The sequence below is a fragment of the Phymastichus coffea genome, unplaced genomic scaffold, assembly GCF_024137745.1.
Source record: "Phymastichus coffea isolate CEN01 unplaced genomic scaffold, Cenicafe_Pcof_1.1 PCOF00054, whole genome shotgun sequence".
NCBI classification, from domain to species: Eukaryota; Metazoa; Arthropoda; class Insecta; order Hymenoptera; family Eulophidae; genus Phymastichus; species Phymastichus coffea.
Window position 1 is genome coordinate 282,774 of NW_026706865.1, and position 24,015 is coordinate 306,788.

Consider the following 24,015-nt stretch of genomic DNA (forward strand, 5'->3'; position numbering starts at 1 on the left):
CGTGAACGAGTCGAGCAGGGTCTCTGAGAACACCAATCCGGTCTCATTGCGAACTATGAGCACGGTGTTTTTCCTCCACACATTTACTAACATTCGCGGCATTTTACTTTGCATTCAACGGAATACAATCCTTATAATAATATTGGCAACGTCGCATTACAAATTGGGCCAGTTACCATCCATAGGCTCATTTAGTTACTTTATATTTTATAAATCAGCTTTCTCTTTTCTTTTTTTAAGACGCGAATATGTCTATTGAAAATCCCTGTGTCTACGTCAAATTACGCGGCCCGTCCGTTGTTCCCCGTCGCATCTCTCAAGCCGCACAACAAACCAAACATTTTTCTCAATTGCTCCGTGGTCTTTGTTCTGTCGAATCTCCTCAGACCTTGAAGCTCTTTTTGATTTATGATCCTTTACGAGCAACGCCTGCTCGACGACTTGATGATGCGTTTATTTACCCTTGTAATTAATTATAAATAATTGTTAATTACATGTTTATCGATACTATTAGAATTGGTAGTAATTGTTGTTGAAAGTGTAATTTTAATAACTTTTTCTGACCAAAGCGAGAATTGCAAGACGAGTCAAATTGTAATAAAAGCATTGTCGGGGATCGCTCAAGCTCGATACATTATCATCGATTTTCACGAAAACTGTTCATTACACATTCTTCGGAATCTTCGTAGCCACAATAGTCTATTATTTGTGTATTTAAGAAACGACGACTTGCACAATGAAAATTCAAAATGGTTAGTATCTGTAAGAGTGTCGTAACTCTATGCAAATATCATGGATTTTTTTATTGATCTACTAAACCAACGGTTTCCATGCGAAGTGGAAAACTTGCATCTGTTATGCACTCCAACTGCGTTCTCTTAGCTCCTTCACCTGAAGTTTTTATCTCGGTTGCATTTCAACGTAAGCAAGAGAACAAGGGGGGCTAATCAACATCGATTTGGTCATTTGGATTTTTTGAGAAATCTACGCAGCTTCGTATTTTATTTTCCGAAATAACAACGGCTTGATTTTTATCAGGTATCATAATTACTGTGAGACTCATTATCTGCAATATAGGTAAAACTTCAATTCGATTATAATACGTAGATTTTATGTTGCTGTGTGGCAATGTAACTACCAGTAAAGAAATACATTGAAATTTCTAAGTGAAAAACATAAATTGGAAAGAAATATACAGTGAGAAATAGAGGAATTCGTCAATGGAATGTAGGCATGAGGAACGGCGAGTCGCTTACCGCAACCTAATTATCCATTCACGCTCCGTTAAAGTAAAGAAAAACGAAAAACTACTATAAATCAGTTCTGATTTTCCGATGGTTATGGAGCCACTTCAATTGACTGGACAAGTGATTCGTGATGATTGATTCATCAATGAGGAAAGCGACATAATTGACCGATTTGGCTTGTGATTTTTCATGCGATCAACTTGCAATTCTCTTAGCTGTCTTGCGAAATACACGCCTTCATCGGAAGCGAATCCTCGTTGTTCTTGTTATTCACAAGTTCCTTTTGGCCTCAATTGGATTTGAGCTTCGGTTGCCTAGTTAGCTTTCTTTTCAATAACTTATTTATTTTTTCATTCCTTTTCTTGTCAATACAGTTGAACATAGGCGGGCACAAAGTGAAACTGCATTTATTAATATAGCATTAATTAGCTTATTCTGCCTTGGACAAAAAGATTAAAGAAGAACCCTTGAAAGACAATCACTGAAAGGAAACTCGTACTTTATCTTGGTTTATCATCATCGAATCGTTGCGTTGTTCGCCTGATGCTCCGAATCTCTTTTCTATCTTTCTCCTTTTCTCCGTTCGCGGCACGCGGAGAATTTAATAAGCCACGACTGCACTTCGTGGATAAAGAGGATGCGCAAAAGGGAAGCGCCGGTGTGTCGGGTATATATTAGTAATCCTCTTTTGCCATATCGCCCGCTACTACTGCTGCTGCTGCTTTCTTTCTTTCTTTTTTTTTTCTAGTCTCTCTCTCTCTCTCTCTCTCTCTCTCTCTCTCTCTCTCTCTCTCTCGCCTTTGAGACGAATAGCTCCAGAAGAGCTTATATTCTTTAAATAGGATATAGCGAGATACCTACTTAGATTCCCTCTCAGATTTTTTTTCTCCTACTACCAAAAAATAATTTAATTGCACCTCTGGAAAAATATTAGAAAGATTCACTTTTTGCCTCGAGATACTTCATACGTTTATCGTCGCGCTCGCAATGTAATAGCATCATTAATTTTAATTAAGAGCGCTCGCTGAAAATTATAGTTACGTTTATTACTCCGTAATTTAAAACTACGATCGCATTGCCACGCGGAAGAGGAAAAGAGTGTAGTGCTTAGAATTCTTAGCTGATTTATCCTTTTTTTAAGACTTACCGAGCTATTCCAAAAAAATCGTTTACGTTGAGCTTGCACTCTTTAATGAAATCTTTAGAGGTTTACCACCTCGAGCGAAAGATTTAGAGTTGGCACGTTTAAATTTCACGTATACTACATAAGGCATTTTGCTTGGCGCAACATCTTATTACGTTTTTACGAGTGCCAGTCTAATCCAAGCGGCCAGGATCGTAAAGGAGTTCACGTGCACAAAGCTTTACGCAAAATACTAATAAAAATGGCGTGCGGTGTAGTTCTCTCTAGCCGACGGTAATTTTTCACCAATAAATGCTTCGGACAAATGGGGGAGGGGGGGAGGGCAAGATATGAAAACATTGCGCGGGCCGAGAAAAGAAAATTAATCTCGTACCTTGAGCGTTCCGATGAGTGACGATTTCTTTTGTAGCAGAAAATGATACTTGACTGAAATTTACAACACATATCGCATCGAAAGCTCGTGAAAAGTTGCAACGTCAAAGTTTTTTTGTTGAATGATAGCTTGGACGTTCAGTAAGTCGTTCTTCTGATAAATGCCAAGAATGTAACGCAAGCTTTTCTCTCGATAAAGTTTCTCTAAGCTTGCACGTTTGAGCTTTTCACGCTAAAGCTATCATCACCAGGCCAATGCCATCTATTTTTCCGTGTGGCTGAGCAAATCTCCTCCAGGACTCTTGCTATCTCTATTGCGCAGTACGCGGCAGCAAATCAGAGTCTGGGATAAATAGCTATACGTTTGAAGATATATGTATATGTATTAGAATGTCCGGGAAAAACGCGAGACTGGGACTGCGCGAACTGATCGATAAATTAATCGAGAGGAGGACCTAGCGATGCGCACATGTTGATTAATCACAAGGACGACTCGAGGACACTTTTGTTGCTATGTACAGCTGGCGAGAAGAAATAACATTGACGTTGTTCTCATGTATCAGGGGAGAGAAAATGGATGCGGCAATAAATTTCTTGGACAAAGGCAATTGGCAGAATGAAAATTGAATAAACCCTAGCTAATAACGAGTGAAGGCGTAATTATTTCAGCTCGATATTCAATTTCGGAATAATCAAGCAATAAGTCAGTTCCTATGTGTTCTTTGGTATCTAGCGAAGGTGTATCAATAGAAGTCCAGGGTAGAGCTAGGTAGGGTAAGCGCGTACGCGATCGCCATCCGCAACTACTACAATTATCGGCTGATGTCTGTCTTTCTTCAGATCTCTGCCTGGACTCGCGCCTACATATATAAGGTCGAATTTCACTCAAGATTCAAGTGGAAGTATGAACTGCTATATATAGATCGAGAGGGCAAGGATATTGGTGTTACGTGAGTTGGAGATAGAAGACGAATCACGTAGCATTGCGGTTGGCTGTTCTGTTGGTCTGTCTGTCCGCGAGCTGGCTAGCGACTAGTTGCAAACTTGCTCCTTCTCTCTGTCTGTCTGTCTGTCTGTCTTTTGCCATTCAAGATTCGACCTACTTTAAAGCAACGGCACACAAGCTATCATCCGCGCGGATACTGCACTCGGCTATACTCTTCTACTATTTCTTGGCTTCTTTCTATTCTCTCGACATTTCGATGACTTTCAGTTTGTCTTCCAACTCCCATCTGCAGCTAGCTAGCTAGCTCGTACTTTAGCGATTGCTGCCGAGCTTCTTCGTCTATCTACTGTGCGACTTTGAACGCCGAGTTGCGGTGAGAAGAAAGCTCGGAATAAATCGATTGGCTCGCTGACTCATGCTGACGGGCAGGCGGTCCTCGAAACACTGAAGGTCTCCCTAACGACCAGCGGCTTTTCCACGCAGGCTACCATTGGGGCGCTATAGTCGCGTACACACGCATATCCCATGCACACCCACGCTACTACGATGATCAATTAGCGCGATCAATTGGACGCTTCGATTTTATATTGTAGCAATTGGCAATGGGAATTTCTGATTTGTTCAATTTTGAAGGTATCTCTTTGACAAATAAAGCGCTCATTATGCATTACCAATAGCATCGATTTGTCTCGTTATATGACTTTCCAATCGTGAAGATTATATAGATTGCATTGTGCTACTCGTATGATTTGTCGTTGCGTGCTTCATTTGCTCGCTCTTTCAAATTTGCGCGAATAGATCCATAGAATTAGAAGAAAAGACAGGCATCGTTAAAACGGAAATGACGTCTAATAAGTGAGCGCGCGGTTCTGTTTGAAACTTGGAAAAAAGCCACCCGCGCGGAAAGTAGGTCTCGAAACTGCGCGCACCTTGGCCACAAAGCTCACCCTCAACAGTACTCACTCACTCCGCATTTCCGTCCTCTCCAATCACTCCTCGCGTAAAACACAAAACAGTCCTCCAAAAAAAGTACGCTCGAAATCGCACGCACATCCGCGAAAGCTTTTAATCTAGGTCGTAAAGGCAAAGAGAGCTCACGTACTCTCGCTACTGCTGCTGCGCTTATCAATCTTCTTGTGTCGGTCGGCAGATGCGAAAACATCAGTCGACACGTTGCGCCGATTAGCGCATAGAATATCGCGTGCTGTCCATTCTAGCGTCTCACAGCATGATCAAATCTAAGCGAGCTCTCATTCTTCTGTCGAAATGATCAGTGTCGTTTTTAGTTTAACGCACGTTCTGGGCTACCTAGAGCTACCTAGAGTTGCCGTCTTTCAATTATTTTTCCCAACCAATACAACGTTCTCTCCATGGCTTCAATCGCTTCATCGTAAGCCATGGGAGGTCATACGGCTTGGGTTTAACGCAAGGGCTGTCCCGCGGCCGCTCAGCGAGCCGCGCGACAAGACAGAGTTGCCTGATGATGAGCCGGAAAAGCGGGAAAAGGAAACTTATGAGTGAATACGCGCGCACACTTGAACCTATCGGTTAGCTTATATAGTTAAAAATCGAGCTTTAGAGTAAAACTCAAGTGACTTCTCTTGTTCCAACCTGTTCCTGACAAATCTATACAGAGAGTCAAAGGAATAGACTTGCGCTCCGTGTGGCTTTTATACCCACAGCGGCGATGCTTCTGTCTTGCGGATCGAATTACCCAGCCGTGGAACTACGACTCCTTCGCACGCAAAAAGCTAAAAGAAATGCTTTTCTATCCTTTATGGACCTCAACGAGACCCTCGATCGCATATGTATACGTGCAGACTTGAGAAATCGAGATAGGGGTGCACTTAACGCTTTTGAACGAGCTACAGCAGCAGCCAAAAGTATGCCTATCAATTATGAAAGGGCGCTGCTTGTATACCTTGGCTTTTCATTTCCCATTTGTATTTTCTTCATCGCCAACTATTGAGTGATTTCTGAAAATTATTGTTCACATATCCTGTCTCCACTGATCTTAAGAGTGAAATGATCGGTCTTTGGCTCGTCGTTTGACGATTCAGAAATATTGTCCATTATTGTAAAAACTAATCGATACATCAAAAACCAATTTTCTAGGCGCGCAAGTGACCAAAAGTTTGTTAACTGCGTTTTTATACAACTTTTATAACATCGACAATAATAGAACAAACTTCATCTTGTTTCATTGTTGATATGATCAATATAAATCCAGCCAAGTAAATCTAGTCTATTTCTTGCAACCCGACAATAATAGAAATGCTCTCGAGGCAGAGCTGCACAAGATTGGTTTCATTGATACACGTGCAAAATATATTTTTTAAGATAACGGCCAAATCGAATTTCGGATATAAAGGAATCTAGGTGGTTCGCAATGAAATTAAGCGGACGCCAAGGGACAAAGTCTTTTCCGCTAAGACGGGAAATTGGCGAGGTACGATCTCCTGCTACATTTTCTTTACGACAACTTTTCTTTTTGACCCATTGGCAAAATACCAATGTCTTCAATCCGCCTTACAGTTTGTTCTTCTTACTTCGGATGGAATTACGCTTTTATTTTTCTCCATCGATCGTTTCATTTGTTTCAATTTATTGGTAAGGCTCTTAAAATTTTCTATTAAATTTGTATTAGATTCGCTGCTATAAAGTAATTTCTCATAGCAAATCACATTTAAATTATTTCCAATTATCAGTCAACTTCAATATTCACTGTTGGTTCGACTGATTCATTCAGTCATGTGCTGTATATACGAGTATAAGTAGTAGTCATAACGAAAGCGATTTCGAAACCAATAAGGAATGTTACTTAATCATACATATAAGCTCATATAGCTTTTGCACGCCTACTATTAAATCGAAATTTGTTAGATTATTTACAGATGGGAATGGAAATGAACAAGCGGCTGGTAAAGATAGAGTCAGTCAACTTACCGGTTATAAGCAGGTGAATTTTCTTCACCAAAGGTGGATAAGTCGCCACTTGGCACTCATACAATCCGGAATCACGCGGAGTCGCGTATTGGATTCTTAGTCTCCAATTCGTTGGATATCTGGAAAAATGCATTCCCTGAGATCGTCTCGTATCAATTTTTCTCAAGAGTTTCATGTGTCTGCCATTGAAAAAAGTCCAGAGAGTAGATTGAGCATTTTATAACAAGTGCAAGTTTTGAAAAATGATCTTTGATTCAACTTTCGTACAGCAAACTCATGTATTGATGAAACGTCAAAACGAAATACGGTTTTTCTACGTGTATATTTGAAATCAATCAATTGACTTACTTGAAATGCAGACTAATTCTAGCGTCAACGCTGTAGGCATTGCGTCCGACTGTGAGCAGTCGAAATACGTCATTACTGCGGTAGGACCACGTTACCTGGAAAGCAAAGAGTAATGGAAAAATCAGAAATCTAGGCGCAACTTCTCCGCAGATTTCCACCAATATAGACGATTCATGAATACGCTGTCTGGCAGAAAGGTCATTTCGCATTCTCCCGATACATTTGGCATTTTGAAATATTTGTCCCTCGACTGCATCTCGACTTATTACAAATATTTCAAAACCAGCAGCGGCTTGTCGATATTCTGTATTTCAGCAATGTCCATCGAGTGGAAAGTGGTAAGGTATAGCAAGGAATAAATTTTGCCTTAGCGCTATTTTTCAGAATTTTTTCATTGAAAAGTATCCGCGTTAGTAGCTAGAAGTGATCAGAATAGTCGGGATGATTTCGAGCGTCAACTGACGAATTGGGGTATTTTCAAATCATCGAAGGCTTTGTATTTTCGATCTACGAGGGATATCGAATAGTTCAAATCGTTTTTCTTTTTTAATTGTCGAATTGTTCCTCTAGAAAGTGATTGCATTTCAATTTATTCGTCATTTATAAAATCCAATAATTGTATTAGCGCAACCATTTTAATCAGATATAACATTCATTTTAATTGTTGACGACTTGTTTCCGATTCATAATTTTGATATAAATATTTTGGTAGTTACAGAAGATCTTCAATAGAATGAATAGAACAATGGGAATAGACATTAAAGTAAATGCTGATTCTTCCGAGAAGTGGCTATAGCTAATAGTTGTTTGTCGTTGTACGCGGTATAATTGATGGATTTCATGCGTGTCCGAGTTTCGTCTCGCAGGCTTCTTATTATCTCTTTCATTAGCCGTTGTGCGCGTGCGTGCTTCGGTCAGTGAATGACAGAGGGCCAATATCACGCGTCTAAAGAGTATTCTGCGCTGCAGCGAGATACATTGGCTTACATTACTAAGTTTCACATTGCTTCGAGCCACTGTTGTTGAACTCAATTCGATACCAGACAATCATTCAATCATTAGCGTCCATGGGTATCTATGACAAATAGACTCTTCCATATTTTAACTATAGCTGAATTTAATACATCGATATCGTTCTAATAGCAAAATTAAGATAACTCATGGCCGTTCGAGAGCATCTTTCAACCTCAAGCCAAAGTTTCCACACTGTCTTAACAATACGCAGCTCGCGTTTTTCCGCACCATGGAAAATTCGCACGCATTTTGTACCTATAATCATATGCGTGTTTTCGACTGCAATCTCATATTTCATTTATGACAGGCATCTGTTTCTCTCATTGTTTTACTTTCGAACAAACCAATACTATTCGTTCCTTTTGTCAAGGAATAGCCATTGGTCATGGGAAGCTTAATCACGGGATCAAGCTTTTGTCCGCGAGGAAAATACTAATAGCAGTTGGAAACGCATTAGCAGTAAAAACGAGGTAGTTAAGTTTTTTCGAGTGATTCGAACTTTTGAATGTGAAAGTACACTTAGCTGCAATAACCAAGTTTTGCTAACTTCAACATCGTTTTATAATAATGTATCAAATCACATGAAAAATTTCTCTCATTGCTTCTCATTTTCAGTTTTCTTACAAATAACAATTTTTATTTTTCTAAGCAATTATGTGTCAAGTATTTTCATTAATTTTTATGAATTCATTTAAAAATTCTGTAAATCGAATAAAAAGAAAATTGAAAACTCTGTATAAAATTATTTTATTTCTAGCATTTTCCTTACGTGTTTCATTTTATGAAAAACACTCGTCTGTCTGGAAACTGAACTCGAAGTTTATTTCCATCAATTCCAAAACTACCCTACGGAAGTTCTTTTCAATACGTAAAAATGTATTTTTGTTGTTAATTTTAACAAACTCTGAATAAAACATTAGCGCTCTCAAAAGTTTTACAAACACCTAAATAAACTAGAGCTTTTCAAATAATAAAGCAGAAGAAAAGAGAGTGAGGAAGTTTCGCACAAATTTACAGTTGATTTAGACAGCCAGTAAGTCACCGCTGACTTTTGCATGCAAACATCTTCCTCCTAAATTCTACAGTAAAACAAGTGTACATATTCGGGGGGAATGATGGTATATACAAAAATTATTTTTATCCCCAGTCCTGTTGCCTGCATAGGAAATCCGATGCATTATTGATCGATACCCGGCATCTAAAGATACCCAAGCGCGGTATAAGTTCGCTTCTTTCGAATTGGATCCTCGAGTTCTTGTGTCGTACCCGAGAACAATTCCATTCGCCCGCTAGCACAAAAGCGCGCGCTCGTGCTACTACTACTCGACTTCATACCGAGATGGCGCGCGACGATGCTGTGGAAATAAGGTCACGCGATGCAACGGCCCACGCCGCTTTCTCTTGCGAGAGTCGCGCAAACCTCCTGGGTACTTACACTTTTTCGTAAGATTTTTCCAAGGAAGGGATGCATTGAAGGCATCTGCATTGCTCTATCTCTCTTAGCTTTATTGATCGTCGTAGGAAGTGTTATGCCAGCTTATTTTCCGACCTCTTATTGTTAATAATTCTTTTGTGGGAAATTCAGGGTATAACAGGGCTCGAATAAAGAACTTGCATAAAAATAGATTAGTAAGTGGTGTTACGTGACAATTGTCTGAAATTAAAAGCTGCTAAATTTGAAATTTCTCATATGGTTATCCAATAGGCAGTTTTTTCACCGAAATATAAAAAAGCTACGGTCCAGTATCGTTTATAATTGATAAATTGGAAAATTTACGCTTGGATAAACGCATATTCGAGAAGCTACTTGGAAAAACAGATGAAAAACAGGAGACGGTAATCCGTCAGACGTTTGGGACGCTCGTAAACCATGATTTCAATAACCGCTTATTCCGCTGCAGACTATCACGATTGTTATAAACATTCACCGACATTGATGAGTAAAATGTGCATTGATGCTGACTTATATCACGATTGAATGAAAGCGAACTGCCTGAGCTACAACGCGTCAAGAGTTAATATTTCAATTGAAAAAATGATTGTTAGCAATCCAATCTTCGTACTTTATAAGCTGGAATGCTTACTTTTTACTCTCGTAAGAGTTAATGCGAATGAGTCGAGAAAGGTAATATAATATAATTATAAATCGGACAACTTTCAACAATGTAAAAACTTTGCAAAAAAATACAGAGTTGCAATCAGAAATAATTATAAGCAAGTTTCAGTTTACGAAATGTTCAAAGCTATCAAGTGACCAAAGAAATTGGGAAAACTCGTTACATCCAAGTTATGTCAAAGTTATTATCAATTTAGACTTTCCATCAAACAGAGAGATAAATAGGCCACCGTGGCAAAGTCAAGACAGCGTAAAATATTCATTATGCACATCATTCACAAAAGCTTGTATTCTTGTCGGCTGTTCGTTCTCTCAAGTTTCACGCATTGACACGAGCGAGATATACGGCAATGCGATCTCTCGGACTATTCACCCGTGGAGATATTCAAGACAGCAGGATGCGCAAGGTGGAAGTGATCGCATCGCCTACCTCGATAGCATTTTCTATGAGTTTTGTACGCCCGCTTCGCTGTTTCTCGGGAGGGAGAGGGGGGGGGCTGTTTGACTTGTTCAAATTCAATTTTACGAGTTTTCGATATCTTCGTGAAGTTACATATTGTCGGCGGATTGCATTGGTTGTAAAATAGTCGCAAAAAAGGTGTAGATCCGCCTTGCAACTAATTCAGTACACGTTTCTCTTTGCTTGAAATCGAGGCTACTTTTGAATCTTTGTAATACTTAAATTTAACTTTTCGAAAATGCGCAAATGAATGTAGAGTGCTGTAAATGGGGATGTCCATCAGCTCCTTATTTATCGTGCAAGTTGCAAAGCAAGCGAGGCTTAGTCTAACGAAGCGCATGAAATTCACACAGGCACTTTATCTTATCTCAACTATTCCTCAAACTTGAACTACACAACATATCTGGTCACGACAAATTTGACTTTACAAACTCAATTGGCAAGCTGTTGTCCTACGCTGTATCAAGCGTCTGTATGTATGCTGATGTAGGTATAGTGCTCGATGAGGCAGTGTACATCAACGCACACGTATAGAGACGAAGGCACATTAAACTTACCGTCTTATTGCCAAGCATGCCGATCATACAGTCGAGCATGACCGTGCTGCCGATGCGTGCGGTCACGTTAATTTCCTGCTGACCGTCCTCGAAGTACGGCGAATACTTGCCCAGCACCGAGCCAAGTATACCGCCAAAGTATCCCTGATTCTGTAATTCCATTGTACCCTATTACACAAGTCGGTATTGCACATATATGCGGGCATTCAACAGATTCTTTTCACACTTACCAGCTGATTAATTTTATGCGTGACTTTGACCTCTCTCGGGCCGTCAGGAACGAGTTCGTTTTTGGACGACTTTAACGAACTGACACTTTTACCAAGTAGCACAGTCTGCGTGATGGTCGCTACGCTAGTGCTCGTCCGCAGATCATCCGTCAGCCTCCAATTAGAAGCGGGCAAGTCCTCGACTGATCCCTCGGTGTTTTCCTCGTTTTCTTCGAGGGAATTCTCAGCAGCGCCGCTCCTCGAGGTAGTCGTCGTCGTCGTCGTCGTCGTCGTCATCGTCGTCGTCGTCGTCGTCGTCGTCGTCGTCGTGTTGTCAATGATGAGGCCTACGAGTTTCTCTTGTCGCGGTAAGATTGGCGTTGTGGTCGTGAGCTCGGTTGTATTCGATGGCGGCGAATCGCTTGTCCCATTGGCGATCGAGCTGCTCGCTGTTGCTAAAACTGGAAGACACAATCGGCAACGTTCAGCTTCTCGCTCGAGTGATATGGGCTGAACGAATCGTCGGACGTGACGACGCGACGTGGATGAATCGCTTGTTCCTACTCTCGCCTCGAGGAGAGATTGATCGTTTCGCAGGACTTTGTCGCTTCGCGATGATTGTATTTTAGATTAGCTGCGATGTTTGCCTCTTAGTCGCGCTCTCTTTCCAGCTGAAAATCAACTTTCTCTTTCGTTCCATGCCAGCTTCGCGAAGAATTCTCGACGTAGTAAGAAATTTGCCCAACGAAAACTCTGCGCCTGGGCAAAATGTTTAACCCAGAAATTGACCGATTGGTCCAATCAAAGCGAGCCAGCGAGCAAGTCCAACGAAATGTCAAAAGCAAGGCTATAATCAAGTTGTAAGCGCCGATGTATAGAACTGCATGTGTGCGCATCAACACACAGAGCAGAGAGAAGCGGGGTAAACTTGCGACTTACCGGTCGAAGTAGCTATTGTGGTAATCTCCGGATCACTGCTCGAGCGGCTAGCAGCGGCACTAGCGACGTTTCTGCCAGTCGCTTCCGTAGGGATCTCCGTCCTTAGATGAGTCAATGCTAGCGTCGTACTTGTCGTTAGGCTACTACTGCTGCTGCTTGTTGCGGTAATTCCGGCCGTAACTTGCCTCATCGTAGTACTGCCTGTGAACATTCCCAAAGGAATTCGATGATCAGTCTTTGATAGTCAGCGCTTAAGGAGACTTTAGAGTATCGAATGAAATGTCGACGTTAATCGAGCTTTGAAGCACTGATCTGAGACGGTTGCACGTGGGCTCAGTGCCTATGAGCTAATGTGAGCCAAGCTGTTGAGTATTAAATTACATTTTGAAATAGTACATGTAATAATTGAAGGAAGAGATGTGCGCAAGCACATCGATCAGTGCCTTGTGTATGTTTTTACGAAGGTCGGAATAAAAGAAGAAGAGCCCGTGGCACACGGTGCGGCAAAAGTAGACGTCTCATAAATATCGAACTACGCGTATTGCGTGCGCGACTTTTCAGATCAGAATTTCCTAGGGTTGTTCCGTGCAAGTAAGATTGTAGCAAGATGCGAAGAGCTCTTGCGGAAATCGAGGCCCAAAATTTACCCACATTGAGTTTGATTGAACAAGCATTTATCGATTGCAATGACTATTCATACGAGATCGTTGTTAAAATCTTGAATGGAAGTGCGTGAAAAGCGGGTGAGATTGAGCAGAAGTAAAAATGACGTTGAAGAATATGATTTTTATTACGAAGCAAACACGGTACAAAGCTACCATGGGAAGAGCGCTGATGCGGTATTAACCTAACGCAAAGTGACTGGTTGCGAGGAAAATGCGCGGAGGAAAATGGAGCGAGAAGTCCAATCGAGTCAGACGGCAGTCTAAAACAATGCCGATTTTCCAATTTTATCCTCAACTCTCTTTCTTTTTTCCCTCCGCAAGACAGATATTTAATCGCATCTGATTGCAGGCGTCGGATCGATCGAAATCTCGAGAGCAGTACCAATCGTGTAGGTATCGCACGTGCTGCAGGCCCGTTTTGTATAGGGGTTCCTCCGATGCGTCGGCGCCACCTCGCCGTTGTCCGAGCGTATTTATTATTCGGCTGGCTTGGGCGCGCAGCCTCTTTTCTGTCTGGTGCGTCCGCGTGCTTCGCGATTCATCGAGTAAATTATCAATTACATTCTCGGATTGCTGGTCCAAACTCATACCAATACGCATACGTAAACGTGAACGAACATGTTGTAAAGAACGTACGAAGAAAAAATAAATAGGAAAATCTGTCGGTCTCGTGGAAATGCTTGCTGCGTAAATGTGTACAAGCCAAGCTAATCTCACGGCCGACAGAGCCTGAGAAACAATCTCGTTTGAAAATGCAGCTGTACGTGGGCGTGAGAGAAAAGTCATAACTCGAAATCCAGAGCAGCGTAAAGTTCTCTACGTCGCTCTCTCTCTCTTTCTCTCCACCTACAAATAAGTTAATCCCCGAGTCGCGCGCGCTGCATGTAGTAAAATCCCATGCATCTGCGCAGCTGCACCAGTCATATTCCCTCGGCGGTGGCGCCGGTGGCGCGGCGAAACTCCGTCCCGCACCGAGATTCCACTTGCCGCAAACTGATTTGGAAGTGAGCGTGCGTTGCAGCACAGCACGCCGCCGGCAGAATTGAAGGAAATTACGTCTAGACGATGCGCCTCTTACGTTTCCTCTTCTCTTTCTTTATCGTGTCGTGGCAGACGCGCACGTGCTTATCTTCTTATCAAGCCGATTTGCAATTGAGCAGCGAATAGTTTGAGGCTTTTCTGCTTTGCTCATTAACAACAAGTGTACGCTGCTCTGTTGTATCATATGGTATGAGCTTTCCAATTATTTGTTAAGCAACCAAAAAACTACGCTAATAGCGTAACGTAAGTATAGTCAGTCTACACTCTAAACCACAAATGACTACGTCGTTTATATACTCTCCACCTTATAAACATGTGGATCTTAATTGTCTTAATTAACACAGCAGCTACGACGTGAGCCATACAGAAACCATACCCCCTACTTTCTGTCTTTTACTACGTGGCTCATTTCACTATTTGCAATTTCAATCCAAACTTAACGCGATGATAGAGAATTAATACTTTTTCCTCGTGATTTCCTTGGGCATTGCATCTGTGTAACTCTACATATAGGCAATAAACGCTTAAACTGCAATGTTTGCTCTACTAACAATGTAAATTCGGTCACCGAAATTCACGTGTGCAAGTAGTGAAGTAATGTTTTGGACAAATAGTGAATAACGAAAGATACATTTCGTAGAGTGCATTTGAAAAAGAACTTGTAAATTTCGTAAATGACCCATTGTACATAAGAGGATATAATACGGAAGCCCCCCGTTCGTTTCCCAAAGGTTCGCGGCTGCGTCCACGTATTTGAGTAGTCGGATCGATAAAAGTTAAGAGCGAAGGGTTGTGCACATAAGTCGAAGAGTGGAAAGTGGTGTACCGCCCCAAGGCTCTTCTAGATGTGCGATACAGCAAGGAGTAATGCTCACGGCTTCGCACTCATCTTATTTTCGCTTGATTTTTGCGCCAGCGCTACTTATGGACATTGTGTGTGTGTGCGCGTGCGTCTGTGTGCACTACTGAATTTTATTAATTTTATTCACTTGCAAGCATGGGAGCACTGATTCTGCAAACTCCAACTTGCGTTTTGCAGCTTACATCAGTATGGAATCTCCTTAATAACGACATTCAGCAGCAATGACCATGTGCAAAGACTTTTTCTACCAATGGCAAGCGATGCGCAGAGATTGTCAAAATGTTCACTAATGACACTTGATCCAGTGTGATTTTATTGCATGACCATCAATATTGTCCGCTCAAAATCGCACTGCTTAACTCGATCGTTGAATACACGCAGCCGAGTTGAAATACGATTCATCGTCCATAGCCTTTCAGCCGCATTACTCGAGCTGGCTCTTTGCTGGGCTTTTAAGAGTCTTATATAACTTTCACTCGAGTGCGCCGAGAGCGCCGCGCAACCCCTCTACAAATCTCTCGCTTTTATTTCTTTTCCGCGGCCAATCGCGCCGATTACGAGCGGACAGGCTGGACGGGCCGGACGGGCCGGACGGGCCGGACAAGCCGAACGGGCTTTCTCCTTCGATTGTTCCAGCCACCTTCTCTTCTCTTATCTTTTTCTTTTATACGCTTGCTCGCCCGCGCGATTTCCATACAACTCGTTCTAACGCGAGCTCTGTTTAATCAATGCACCCAATTCATTTGTTTTTCCCTTTCTCTTGACTTTTCGCTTTTGAACTTGACCTTTGCGACGCTCAATCGACTACGTACAACTCCAAATAATTCTTTCTCTGGATTTTATTTCGCCCAGCAAATACCTATTTATTGATGACGGAACAATGACTCGAGGAAATAAATCCATCGATTCGTCTAGAAAGGAACGCGCGGGCAGCATTCAACTTGAATAATCTATCTTGGACAATCCAATGAAATGAAACAGCTCGTAGAAACCTAAAAAGATCAATGTCCGAAATAGGAAAACAAGCTTTATAGACCTCAACATCGGGCACCACAAGCAAGAACGCAGCTGCCAAATCTGCCATTTAGAGGCAGCGCAATCCGCAAAAGATGAATCCCCGACAAGGCGCGACAGTCGTCTTTTCGTCTTTTTCAGCTCTCCTCGGCACGTTTCTTCCATCCAACTTAGGATGCTGCCTTTTGCGCTTGTGCGTTCGCAAGCGAGCGACGCTGATCCTATTTCGCGGCTAACACACTCCCTCCGTCTTCATATCTACGATCACGTGCTTCCCTCCCTCCCTCTCGTTGCATTGCATATTCCAGCCATTTTCTCATGTCACGATCCTTCATACTTTGTGCTTCCATTTTTCTCAGCCAGCCTAGCTTTATTTGGTCAACTTTCAACTCTATAACGAAAATGAATTCATCCTTTTTTCTCTTTCCCGCTTACCGCTTTGTTTCCGTACAAATGATTTTAAATTGGAATTCGGCTGTTTGGAAAAACGAGATTGTTTTTTCCTCTGTTGGTGCAAGCCATTGGAATTGCAAATTCTACAAATTTACACGGTGCGCGATCAGATATGTTCATGGCTGGTGGAACGTAAACAATGCTTATATGTGAGAGAGGATCAAACATTTACAAGTTGTAATTGCTTGAAATGGAGTTTTAGAAAAGCATAAAAAATAAATGCGAGAATAACATATCATCTGTCGTTGATCAGACCGAGTGCTTAAAGAGTGTAGCGTACTGCCACGTGTCAAAAATAGTTGAAGTGACCAAGGCTGTTTCCGAAATGACCATTCGCAACAAGTTCTCGTTACACTGCAGTTTGATTATTCGCAAAGTAAGCAGTAAAAATACCAGATGCCAAAGAATAGCCAAGGAAAATGAGCATTGGCGTACCAGTCAGCTGAGCAATTGGTCTCGGCCTCATTTCCGTTGTTCTCGTTAGTAAGCGCTCATGTAAAATGTGATATTTACGGCCGATCCTGTTTGCACAAGTGGATATTGGCGAGCTCGCGCGCTCGCGCGCTCGCACTGACAGCCACCGAGTGGGCGGATGGTCGAATACTGACCCGACGAAAGCAATTCCGCTGCAAACGTGCTACCGCGGCGCATCGATTGCCACCTAGCTTGAGACCGCACACTCCTTTGTTCTTTGCTCGTGTCCGTGTATGGCCATTGCGGCCAATTTCAGCGCGCGATTATAAACAAATTAGACCTTTCATTTGGATGTATCTGAGACGGTTGTGCTTGGAGCTATGATATCTCGGAATTTCTCGTTGAAGCACAGCAGCGCATCGTCAATGTTATTTTGTCGGCGTAAGACTGCCGAGCGCGAACATTTACGAGAGTCGCGTTTCATTGCTCGCGGCTGTTGCTGAAAATGAGAAAAGTAATTGCCCTATAAAAGATAATAACTCGATTCCACGCAGGCATCTTCATTATATTGTACACTGCACGTTGTTCTACATCGAAATTAGAAATTCAAAGTAGACCTCGCATATTCTGCTACGAACAACAACGGCAGTGCCTTCCTTAGACGCAGCAGACAAACCTTTTGACTTGCGGCCAATAGAAATCTAACAGATTGATTCGACAGTAGTAATAGTGAATTGGCATAACTGTAAACCTACGATGAAACTGACCGCGTCGAAATTTGCGTGAAATTGATTCGCAAACGCCCAGCGTACTCGATATAATTGGCACTTGGTCAAAGCTCTAATAATATTGCCGGCAGAGGCAGAGAGAGTCTCAAAGTTTCTAACCTGACGTGGTATTGTCGGCGACTGCGATTGACATTAGGGCAGTAGCAGCAACAGCAACAGCACCTGTAGCAGCAGCAGCAGCAGCAGCAGCAGCAGCAGCAGCGAGCAGCAGCAGCGCGCCCAATTTAAGCGAGCGCGTCGGACTCATTTCCACTTGCTGCTTGGCTATTCGCGCTCAGCTCTTTCAGAACTGGCGTTCAGCCCTCCGTCGTGTCTTTCTTCCCCGTCATTGTCACGTCGTTGGTTTTCATCCTGCAAAATAATTCCAGCCATAAAATTGCTCACTTTAGTGTTTTTCAATTTTTAAAACACGTTTATTCATTCTTTCACAAATTACAATTAATTGCTAGTTAAAGTTTAGCCGGGCTGGTGTTCATTTGGCTCTATTATCGACGATCAAACGATTAGTGATGAACGCGGGAAGAAGTCTTATTTTCAATCAAATCAAAAATATCATCAGCAAAAATCATGAATCAAAGTAGTAACTTTTATCGATTACGTTGTCCATCGATATTGTGCAAATGTCAATATTATCCAACATCGCAATCGATAAAACGCAGCTAACGCCAGTTTCATTTGTTAAAATTCATCATTCAAAGATCACTGCTCATTATAAACGTAGGTCTGTCATTCAATTTTTCATATAAATGCCAAAGAGCCAATGAAACATGGCCATCTGTTGTCCCTTGCACGAATACATTTTGACTACTATGAGCCTGGCATTTGCTCGACAAACAAGCACTCTTCCATACTCTCTGACCCTAAAACGATCGTAAAAGCTACTGCTAGCAGGCGCGTGTGTTTGCGTGTACAAATGTGCGGGGTGTTTGACCGTTAGAAGGTCTAGGCTAATATTGCGTTATGGGCAACAAAGAAAAGTCAAAGTCCGATCCCGTACGATGCCGATTGATAAACACACAAAGCCTGCTTTTATGAAAGAGTGGAAGTAACAAGTGCTTTCAACTTTTCATTTGTTTTTCAATTAAAAAAATTCTGTAAAAACTCCTCTAATCCAAATTTATTACAGAGCGGTACAAGGCTAAACTTTCCAGTTTCAATGAATAAAACCCGGTCATTACTAGAAATGCCAGTGAACATAAGAACGTCACAAAGCATAATAAAACGCAGTCATTAGTTCCGTCTCTTTCACTCTCGAAAAGCCAGTAATGCCATTTATTTCGCATTATAACATTTGCGCTTTGTCTACTCAACGCCACTGCGTCATTTTGCAGTTCAACGCTTTGAGCGTAGATACAGGATACGCGTTGCTCATAAAAGCGTCGCAAGCTACAAAAACCTTAGGATTATTGCCTCCCAGACCAAGTAATAAAGGGCGGAAGGCAAATACACGTTTCCACGGTTCATCGTCCCGTCACACACACACACACACACACACACATACACAAGTGTGTATAAAAAGGCTACTGGCGATCCTCGTGGACACATTTACATAGCTGTTTCGTTCTGTTAATTGACATAAACGAATACCACAAACTTGGTTCTTGAACTTGCTGGTAGGCAGCAGCAGCCAATTGAATTTAAAAGTTTTTGCACAGCCGCGTATTCCAAGATTATGCTTGAAATTGACACAAAGAACTTTTCAAAGGGATTTAATTATCAAGCTTATTACGTGATTAATCCGCACTATAACAAGGGAGCACAAAACTTCAGGCTTAAGCGACAGACCCAGAACATACGCACAGAGAAATGCAGCTGTTCTCGAGAACGGTCAATATATTTGATTTATAACCCGAGTATTAGAAGATAAACGATTTATGTAAACCGCGAGCGATGTATTTTTGATTACGCCAAATGTAAATAACAGCTTGTTAATTTCTCTCTCCCAGCTCGAAGTTCTAGTCCATGGTCGTGCACGAGCGCATTATGACGTTATCGAGACCGTGAAATCTTATTTTAGCTCCAAGGAGTTAAATCCTTGTAAGCTACAGACCTCGCATGGGAGATGATCCTCCTGAATATTGCAGGTCGTACGTGAATGAAACGGGATAGCATATGGCTAACCTTTGGACTACTTGGGTGACAAGTGAGAGAGTGAGCGTGAGTGGGAGAGAGAACAGCAATAATGGAAAACAGGAAAAGGAAAAGCGAAACCGGAGCGGGTGGGCCAAAAATTTGAGGCAGCGGCGGTTAAAAAGAAACCCCGACTTGTCTTGCATCTCAAAAAAAGCTATCAATCCTATTTCTAACGTTAAATTCACAAGTTATCGTTCTTTCATTAGATCTGTACGGTTTTTTCTTCGATTTCACCACGAGGTTTTTTATCCCCTTTTCTGCTTTGCATGGTTTTCAGTTGTTATGATGAGTTGTAATTTATTAGTTATAATTAAAAGAAGTATATACATATATATGTGTGTGCCAAATATTCATTCTGATCTCTACTTACTTAATTCCTTGTATTTGAAAACATTTCACTTCTATAATATCGTACGTCTTGCCTTTCATACAATCGTTTTAGGATAAATAATCCTATTTCTGGAGGTAACTCCTTAAATTGTTGTTACGGTTTGCTGTACTTCTGAACAAGTAAAATAAATGTGGAAGTGTACAAGAGCTTCAATTTATTGGCAACTGTCATATGCTGAAGCTTTGACCGAATCCGTTGAATTTTTTTGGTGAGTTTTAGCTACCCTTGCACCAGTAACCTTAAGACTCTCTATTTATTCCTGTATGGTCCTATGAGTGCTCCTGTAATTAATTTATAATGTATATTTGCATTCCTAAATCTAGCAACTACTTCCGGTGGGGTCCTGTAAGGCACGACGGAATGCCCCATTAGCCAACCATCCGTTCGCTAGTACGGATTTCTGGCCGATTTCATGGCTATTAACGCCGTAGAGAATCGACCGTTACTCGTCGTGATGATTGCAGGGAAAACGTGTAGCACGTTGTTCAATACGGGTAAGTAGGTGACGGTAGTGGGCTACAATATCGCGAAAGACTTTCGGGAGAATTTGGCTGAATCGGCGACCATGGGACATGGTTTCAGGAATACCGCTGCAGATCGCGAGTATACTCAAGCTGACAATAGCGATAGACGATGTGGAGCATACATACAAGAAAGTACTGTAGTACAGTATGATCCTCGGAATGGACTTATTTCGGTATTTGGAATAAGAGCCGACCAAAGGGTTAGGAGCTGATAGGTCAACGGGGAAAAGGATTGGTATATGTTTGCATAAAAGACGCAGACCAGAGATTTTGTCCCGTTCGAACCGGATAAGAAGCTCGTGCATATGGGAGCCGTAGTATCAGGGTTGTCGATTCTGCAGCCATCGCAACGCAAGCAGATTGTCCAATTTGTGAAGCGTGTCGTCCCAAGGGACCTGAAAGGGAAAATAGCTTTGATCTAACACGCCATCGACGTACAGGGTGAACGCCCGGTGTAAACTCGTATGTGCAGATATTCACCGAAAATGCTAGAATTTATTCGGGCAAAATGCGCTGACTGGTATGCGAAAGGCCTTATTCGACCGTCGCAAAGCCACTAGCGCATCTGATTTAGTTAAAGAAGGTGTTATCATGGATCGCGGGCGCAGGTTTAGAGATCAATGTGGAGAAGTACGAATTCGGTTGTTTAGGCGTGACATTCCTTAGCTACCGTTTGGATGCTGAGGAATTGCGCTTGGATTCCGAACGGGTAAAGTCGATACTGGATTATCTTGTGCCACGAAATATTAAGCAGTGAGGCGAATTCTGAGAATGACAGCTAGTACACTTGATTTATAGAGCATGAGAGCGAGATTAAGGTACCGCTGACGAAATTGCTTCATAAGCAGGTGCTTTGTCATATATTTTATAATATTTAAACTCAAAATTAAAGTTCAGATTAGTTAAAAACTATAACAAGTCATCGGAGCTCAATTTTAAAACCCAAATTTTGGGATTTTGCAGATATTTTAACATCGTTCATGGCCACTCAAACACGTTTGCACAGGATATCGTACAGTTATTTTTTTAACTATGCCGTATTAATCATATAGTAGAGCTCAAATGGTTAGTATATTAAATAAAATATGTGAAAAGTAATAAAAGCTCAATCTTTGAAAGACTGAAACTTTGAAAATTATTTTAATTTGAATTTTATTTAAAAATCTTCAGAATTAACAAAATTTCTATGTATTGATAATATATACTGATAAAAATTTCTAATTTTCACAATATTTTTTATAAATATTATTTCTTAATTCATTAGAAGAACATTAATTTCCACAAATTTATAAAAATGTACAAAAATATTTTAAAAGGCTAAACATAAATTCCCTGATCAGAATAGTGTCCACATGCACAGAGGTGGGAGTTGCAGTTCAATATCAGCTGATTTAAATCTCAGTGGACTATTTGGTATAGCGCCTCGGGTACTCCCAGTGTAGCATTGCCCCGCGCTAATGGTATCTAAGCTAATGCAGTAGTTGCCACACTTGCAAACACTTACGGGGCTGTAGTTTCAAATGTGTTAGTATACATCATTGTACATCATCGTATTGAAACGGCCAACACTAATTTTCCCAGGTTACTCCGATTAGATATTAGATTTTCTTATAATCTATCTTTAACTAATTAAGATTTGGAAATAGATTATTTCTTTAGATATTTTAAAGAAAAATTTGTTTATATTTCAGAGAAGAAATAGTTCGTTGTATATGTATGTACGGATAAAATATGGCATTAAATTATTAAGAAAGTGAGAATGTTGATAGATTTCCAAGTTTGTATCTATGAGAGCGCGAGTGGAATTGAAGTAATGGACGGTTAATGGAGTTTAGTACGTCACAGTACATAATTATAGCAGAAGTTACGCTCTGGCACAATGGCTAATATTTTCTAAGACCATGCACTAGGAAGGCTTATAGTCTTCTGTCTCTCTCTCTCTCTCTCTCTCTCTCTTTCTCTTCAAGTTTGTAGTACTGTTTTACATGTAGGCATTCAGTGTAATTAACTAAAGAAACAGAAAAAAATACAAGTGATTGATACAATGATATACAATGATGTATACTAACACATTGGAATAGAATTGTTCAAATTGACACGTAGTTAATGTGGTGAAAGATTTAAAAACTCTTTAAAAATAGTCCAGAGTTTAATCGTTAGAGAATTTTTTGAATCAATTAATTTTAACAAGTTGAAAAACTTTCGCACACTCGTGTGAGGTTTTGTGAGAGTTTGTAATTGCCCTATGTCTGTTACAGCTTCGAAAGTGTATGACTTTTGACGACCGTTTTTGGAATTGCGTAGAGCGAACTTTCTAACTCTTTATAGAATTTTTGACATTTTTGATATATACTCGAGTACTTTATGTGAAACTTATTAATCAACATAGTCTATTGGAAGTACTTGTCGTTATTTTATGTTCTTATTGAGTGGTATTTATTCTAACAGATCGATGCCCAATGAATTGTTATAATTCACATGCTAAACTTTGTGTTCTTTTAAGCGAGTTCTGTTTTCCCTTCGCTTTTTTTTCTCTTACCTTCTTTAACTCCCTTTTACAGCTCTTTATTCTTTCGTTTCTTTTAACTTCTGTACTGTTTCTTTCTTTTTTGTTCATGTGCTCTTTGCTGCTGTATCTATATATGATAAAAGATTCTTTTGACACCTCTTTATCACGATTTACTCGAGATTTCCACAATTTACTGTCAGCTTTTTAACGCTAGTTCAAAGCACAGGTGTCTTGCATAAAACAAGTATTTTATTTGATAAAAAATATTCATCTAACAAAAGGAAGCAAGTATTTTTCACGATTATTAAGTTATTTTCAACGCCTAATATTTGGGCTGCCCTCTTTCCATTCTCTTTGATGATCAAGAGTCAAATAAAGTCAGAAGAATATAATGACAGCAAGGAGGGTGGGTGCATGTCATTGAAGTGGCAAATTGCTTCCACCTCATTAAGTTTAATGAATTTAAAAACTCACTTGGATTTCTTTTGTCCCTAGTTTCACTTAATTAGGTAATGTTTGCAAGTACGCCCATTTCTCTAACATCAGCGCTCAAGGAGCTCAAACGGGTTGACCTACATGACGGAAACCTCACAAAATGGTCCCAGTCATCAAGTCGTCAAGCGTTTGGAAAAAAGTAGAGTTAACAAAATATTCATTGTCAAAGTACACAATTTTTCGGCCAGAAGCGAGCATTTAGTATTTCATTTCGACTACACTACTCGTTTGCCGATATAGCGTCGCGACGAATATACGAAAGATTAAAAAAGTGACGCTGCCGAAAATATAAATACAGAATTCCATTAAACGCAGCACGCACTGTAGAGTAATTGCCATCTCTCTGTCCAGCCTTTTGAAACTTGGCTAATAAAAATCGCGTGAGAACGGTGGATATTAGTGATGTCAGTGTCAGCTCGAATACCACT

The 24,015-nt window shown here is 40.9% G+C and overlaps 1 protein-coding gene across 5 annotated transcripts in view; it reads right to left on the reverse strand.

Annotated features, from left to right (window-relative positions):
* The window catches only part of LOC131665747 (nuclear pore complex protein DDB_G0274915-like), a 136,904-nt gene that overhangs the window by 17,419 nt on the left and 95,470 nt on the right, over positions 1 to 24,015 (reverse strand). For 3 of the 5 annotated variants that reach the window (XM_058937837.1, XM_058937836.1, XM_058937838.1), the window contains 6 exons: positions 17,635 to 17,886; positions 12,299 to 12,499; positions 11,381 to 11,820; positions 11,151 to 11,318; positions 7,004 to 7,098; positions 6,656 to 6,774 (listed from right to left, as the gene is read on the reverse strand). In XM_058937837.1, the coding sequence (XP_058793820.1) occupies positions 6,656 to 6,774; positions 7,004 to 7,098; positions 11,151 to 11,318; positions 11,381 to 11,820; positions 12,299 to 12,499; positions 17,635 to 17,782 (1,171 nt within the window). In that variant the 5' untranslated portion in view covers positions 17,783 to 17,886. The remainder of the gene's footprint in view (positions 1 to 6,655; positions 6,775 to 7,003; positions 7,099 to 11,150; positions 11,319 to 11,380; positions 11,821 to 12,298; positions 12,500 to 17,634; positions 17,887 to 24,015) is intronic. The other 2 variants (XM_058937839.1, XM_058937840.1) reach the window with 2 other exon arrangements.